This window comes from Gekko japonicus, unplaced genomic scaffold (genome assembly GCF_001447785.1).
Source record: "Gekko japonicus isolate JY-2015 unplaced genomic scaffold, Gekko_japonicus_V1.1 scaffold3035, whole genome shotgun sequence".
Classification (NCBI taxonomy): domain Eukaryota; kingdom Metazoa; phylum Chordata; class Lepidosauria; order Squamata; family Gekkonidae; genus Gekko; species Gekko japonicus.
In genome coordinates this window covers 186,237-192,236 of record NW_015163179.1, presented here as the reverse complement: position 1 = coordinate 192,236, position 6,000 = coordinate 186,237, and the positions used below count along the sequence as shown (strand labels likewise).

Below are 6,000 nucleotides of genomic sequence, written 5' to 3'. Positions count from 1 at the left end.
TTTTCTACGAAATGACCCCTGCTTGTACGTATGCGCCAGAGTAGATAATTCCACGCCACTGAATGTATCGTGTTGAAAGAAAGATCATGCCTCGTTTCAGCTCTGCTTGAGATTCCAGTTTGCCTTCCGATTTCTGAAGTCCAGACCTTATTGCATTGTTTATTGCCTGTCCCATCCCATTGACTGTACCATGGAATCACCCTTAGAGTGTCATCAAGAAAGACAGACCGTAAGTAGCCGAAATAAATAGATATCTTGCTTTCACTGCATTGTTTTCTCATTTCTGCAATCTGTTCCTTACATTTCTTGCATCGTGTCTTATGCTGTTGCTCCTGCTCTGTGTGCGATTTTGTATTTCCCTCTTGCTACTATGTTTATTTTATGTCTCGCACAATTCCTATTTCATTGCAAAAGGAAAATACGTCTTGACACCGAGAGTGATTAAAATGTGGGATTCGCAGCCAGAGGATGTTGTGATGGACACAGGAATAAACAGCTTTCAAAGCGGATTAGATAGATTCATGGAGGATAAGTCTACCAATGGTTACTAAGGGAAGAACCTCAGCAGGGTAATAATAATGCCGTAAAATCCACCCTCCAGAGCAGCCGTTTTCTCCAGGGGAACTGATCTCTGTAGCCTGAAGATCCTTTGTAATCCCATGAGATCTCCAAGCCACTGGTGACCGTTAACATGGTGGGTCACAAGGGAGGCTGATGTTGCCTGTGTTGGGCTAGGGTTGCCAAATCCCCCCCCCCGGTTTGCCAGGGGTCCTCCGTTTTGGGGGGGGGTTAAGCCCCACCCCCAACACCCACAGCCACCCATCTCTCTCCCTTTAAGTGTGTGGAACCCGTGTTTCCTCCCAAGCCCGATCTCCGCAAGCTTGCAGGGAAATGCCAGCTTCGTGCTCTTAAAAGGGAAACGCAGCTGCTCTTAAAGGGGAAATGCCGGCTCCTGCATTTAAAAGGGAAACGCCGGCTCCTTTAAGTGCAGGGAACTGCCATTTCTGGAGATCTGGTGCACGGGCAGGGGGGGGGCGACGTTTCCAACATGACGTCATCACCTGCACTCTGCAGGAGCGTAGCCGAAAGAGAGCCCTACAACATACCCGAAAGATGGTTGTCCAGACTCTGCTTGAAAATGTCCAGAGAAGGAGCACCCACCACCTCCCGAGGCAGTCTGTTGCACTGCTCAACCACTCTGACAGGAAGTTTCTCCTGATATTGAGCCGGTAAAGACTCCCTTGTCATTTCCACCCATTCGATCTAGTCTTGCAATCCAGAGCAAGAGAGATCTACTCCACCTTCCACATGACAGCCCTTCAAATACTTGAAGACTGCAATCCTGTCCCCTCTAAGCCTTCTCTTTCCCAGGCTAAACAGACCCAGCTCTTTCCGCCTTTCCTCATAAGACTTGGATTCCAGCCCTCTCACCATCCTGGTTGCCCTCTTCTGGACACGCTCGAGCTTGTCAACGTCCTTCCTAAAATGAGGTGCCCAAAACTGGACACAGGACTCCAGGTGAAGCCTGACCACAGCAGAATAGAGTGGAAATACCTGTGCCTTTGATTCTGTGCCTTTGATTCTTTTGTACCAAAGGGTAGGACTTTGCACTTCTCTCTATTGAAATTCATTTTATTTGTCTCAGCCCACTGTTCCAGGCTATCTACATCATTTTGAATCCTGACTCTGTCTTCGTCAGAATGAGCAATCCCACCCAGCTTCGTGTCATTTGCAGATTTGATGAGCATCCCCTCTATGTCTTCCTCCAGGTCATTTATAAAAACATTGAAAAACTCCGGGCCTAGGTCCGAGCCCTGCGGCACTCCACTCGAGACTTCCCTCCACGTAGACGCAGAGCCATTTACGAGCACTCGTTGCATACAATTTTCTCTGAGATGTGAGATATCTGTTGGCTGACTGGCCACACTGTTCCCTTACGTGACATTACCTCTGCAATAGGGTTGCCAGCCTCCAGGTGGGGCCTGGGGATCTCCTGCTTTTACAACTGATCTCCAGTCAGCAGAGATCAGCTCCCCTGGAGAAAATGGCTGCTTTGGAGGGTGGATTCCGTGGCATTGTACCATGCTGCGATCTCTCGCCTCCCCAAACCCCGCCCTCTCCTGGAACCACCCCCAAAGTCTCCAGGTGTTTTCCTACCCAGACCTGGCAACCCTACTCTGCAAACATGAGTTCTCTTTGCAACCTCCCATCCCCTAGCAACAAATTAGCTGGTGAGGGGGCTGCTTTGACTAAGCTGGGACTTTTGCAGTGCATTCCTTTTAAGGGCTGACTCCGCCTTTCCCGCAGGGGGTTGGACTAGATGACCTGCAAGTAGGGCTGCCAAGTCCCCCCAGTTCTATGATTCTATGATTCTATGATTCCTTCTTCCCTTATAGCTTGTCTGACCTCGCTCCTCTCACTTTGCTTCAGGGAAAGCTGAGGCACAGGAGGAGGAGGAGAGATTGGATTCATACCCCGCCCTTCACTACTCAAGGAGTCTCAGAGCGGCTTACAGTCTCCTTTCCCTTCTCCTCCCCACAACAGACACCCTGTGAGGTAGGCGGGGCTGAGAGAAAAGAAGAAGAAGAAGAGATTGGATTTATATCCCACCCTTCACTACCCAAAGGAGTCTCAGAGCAGCTTACAATTTCCCCCCACCACAATAGTGTCAAACCCTGCTATGCTACCCTCACTTGGGTTGCCATAGTTTTTTGGGGGAGGGCATTCCTGCAGATGGGGGTGAGTGTGTGAGGGAGTGAACGAGATCTTTGCTTTTAGAGGATGTAATTTTTCCTAACACAGGTGACTTTCTGGATCTTGCATACAACTCAATAAACTTTCACTGCCTAAAGAGAGTTGTTGACTGTGAGGTAGGTGGGGCTGAGAGAACTGCCCTTGAGAGAACAGCTCTGAGAGAACTTGTGGCTGACCCAAGGTCATACCAGCATCTGCATGTGGAGGAGTGGGGAAATCAAATCCGGTCCTCCCAGATTAGAGTCCACGCACTTAACCACTACACCAAACTGGCTCTAATAACACATTTCCTCTCTCAATTTTTGTATCAAGTGGCTGTGGGGAGGGTGTGTATGCAACTAGCCAACTTTCTCCAAGAAGCCCCAGAAATGCCACGCCAAATACAGATTAGGTTGGGAGTGAGTTTTCCCGTCACTGCTCCAAAGACTCCTGTTCCTTCTCAGGCAGCTTAATTCTCCCGGAATGTCTGCGCTTGAGAAACGTCCCTGTTTTTTTGCCTGGCATGAAGAACAGGCCTGCAATAAATTATTCTCTTTCTTCCTAGGAAGTCGATAGAAATCCCCAATGTCAGGCAGCGGCAAAGGAAGTGTGTCGCTCCGATTTATATCTCCACCCTCGGGCTCCATTAGGAGCTCTGATCAACCTGTTAATTGCCTCCTCAGCAGAGATCATTAATTTATTGGTCCTTTCGTAGCTGCCGGGTGGGGGGGGGGGGGTCTTTTTAGCTGCCGCAGCAGATGCAGAATCTGAGAGACTCAGTCGCTCCAAATGCAGGGGAGGCAGAAACTTTTATTGAAGTTGGTAAAGCAAGAAGCCCAAAATGTACACGGATGTGCGCACATCATAGAACACGGCGAAGCTGCTGTGAAGCTGGCTGCCCGCAGAAACCGCACGGGGCTCCTAAATGGACAGAGGCAAACACTGCTTGGAGACTGCCTGCCCTGGAAGAAGAAGAAGAAGAGATTGGATTTATACCCCCTGTCCTTCACTACCCAAAGGTGTTTCAGAGCGGCTTACAAACCCCTTTCCCTTCCCCTCCCCACAACAGACAACCTGCGAGGTAGAAGAAGAAGAAGAGATTGGATTTATACCTCGCCCTTCAGTACCCAAAGGAGTCTCAGAGCGGCTGACAAACTCCTTTCCCTTCCCCTCCCCACAACAGACACCCTGGGAGGTAGGTGGTGCTGAGAGAGCTCTTCACAGAAACGGCTCTTTTTTAAAGAACAGCTCTTATCAGAGCTATGGCTTGCCCAAGGTCATCCAGCCAGGTGCAAGTGGAGGAGTGGGGAATCAAACCCGGTTCTCTCAGATTAGAGTCCGCACACTTAACCACCACACCAAACTGGCTCTTGTGCTGGGCTGCTTGCGCGGGGGGGGGGGGGGGGGCGAGGCTCCACCCTGCTCTGGAACGGACCTTCCCGTCTTGCTCCTTCTGCACCGCTCCTTCTCGATTCACATCATGCAGAGAGCACAAGCAGATCCTGATGGAGAGAAAAAACAGAGAGGTTTTCTCTCGGCCGCCTCCCCTCCCATGTCTTTGGCTTTCTGTTTTTGCAGAACATCCTTCATCAGTGGATTCTGTACCTGCTTAGTTTCTGCACACATGAAGCTGCCTTATACTGACTCAGACCCTCGGTCCATCAGGCTCAGTCTTGTCTGCTCAGACTGACCGTGGCTCTCCAGGGTCTCTGGCAAAGAGGTCTTTCACATCACCTCCTACCTGGTCCTTTTCAACTGGAGATGCCGGGGATTGAACCTGGGACCTTCTGCATGAGCCACGGCCCCTTCCCATGGCTCTCCAGGGTCTCAGGCAAAGAGGTCTTTCCCATCACCTCCTGCCCGGTCCTTTTAACTGGAGATGCTGCCAGGGATTGAACCTGGGACCTTCTGCATGAGCCACGGCCCCTTCCCATGGCTCTCCAGGGTCTCAGGCTGAGGTCTTTCCCATCCCCTCCTGCCCGGTCCTTTTAACTGGAGATGCTGCCAGGGATTGAACCTGGGACCTTCTGCATGAGCCACGGCCCCTTCCCATGGCTCTCCAGGGTCTCAGGCTGAGGTCTTTCCCATCCCCTCCTGCCCGGTCCTTTTAACTGGAGATGCTGCCAGGGATTGAACCTGGGACCTTCTGCATGAGCCACGGCCCCTTCCCATGGCTCTCCAGGGTCTCAGGCAGAGGTCTTTCAGGAGTTTGTGATGGCAACCGGATGGAGGTGGAAACACTTACTTCAATGACATCAATGTCTGCATTGTTGAAGTCGATGTCCAGCAGTTTGGGGAGAGGGACGCCCCCTCCTAACACACCTGCAAGCAGAAAGAAGAAACTCTCTTGGGTTTCCAGACAAGTGGAGACCGGGGGGGGGTTCCTCTCCTCTGTTGTTGTGTTCCCTGCCACCAGTTTTCACCTCGTGCAGAGTCTGGGGTCTGGCTTGGGCAAAAGAATAGTTCAGGCATTTCCAGAGGGGCATGGAGAGTTCTTGTTAAGCTAGCAACATTTACAGCAGGGGTCCCCAGCAATCCTCCCTCTAAGCTATGGAATCCTGTGAGCAAAAATCTACTTTGTGAGCTCCTGGCATTAAAGTGGTGAGCAGGTGATTTGGCTGCTGCATCAATTAGTTTGCTCTGGAGCCCTCCTTCCTAAGCTAAGACAAAAATGTGTGAGCCAGAGGCTGAAAAACTGTGAGCTAGCTCACACCAACTCAGCTTAGAGGGAACACTGGCTCCCAGTCTTTTTTGAGCCTGAGGGCACCTTTGGAATTCCGACACAGGGTTAGGGGCGTAGCTACAAAATGGCTGCCATAAAATGGCTGCCGCATGAGGTGGAACCAATCATAAAATGTCCAGGAGTAAGGTTATACAGAACTTTAGTAGTAACTCTTCAACATTTCGATTCCATGTAACAAGTTGCCTTTTAAATTGAACATGTTCTTTAAAAAATATTTTCTTGCATACACCCGTACACACATAAGTATGTATTTTATTGTTGAATGTTTTATGGTAAACCACTCTGAGATCACATAGGAGAAGATGTGGTACAAAAAACCCGTAATAAATTAATAAATAAAAATAAATAACTATACATATTGAGCTATCTAAGAAACCTTCATCTGGCAGTATTTGTCTTTATTTTGAAGGCATCTAACCCGCCTATTCCCTTTACATGAATTGGGCAAAAGCGCCATCCACCCTTCCTGTTTTCTATAATCTCTTGGTGGGTGCCCGCGGGTGCCATGTTGTTAGGTGCCCGCG

The 6,000-nt window shown here is 50.0% G+C and overlaps 1 protein-coding gene across 1 annotated transcript in view; it reads right to left on the bottom strand.

Annotated features, from left to right (window-relative positions):
* Positions 1-4,211: 4,211 nt before the first annotated feature.
* The window catches only part of BPIFB4 (BPI fold containing family B member 4), a 31,333-nt gene continuing 29,544 nt past the window's right edge, over positions 4,212-6,000 (bottom strand). The window contains exons 14-15 of the mRNA XM_015407105.1: positions 4,979-5,055; positions 4,212-4,235 (exon numbers count right to left, since the gene is read on the bottom strand). Coding sequence (XP_015262591.1) covers positions 4,212-4,235; positions 4,979-5,055 — 101 coding nt within the window. The remainder of the gene's footprint in view (positions 4,236-4,978; positions 5,056-6,000) is intronic.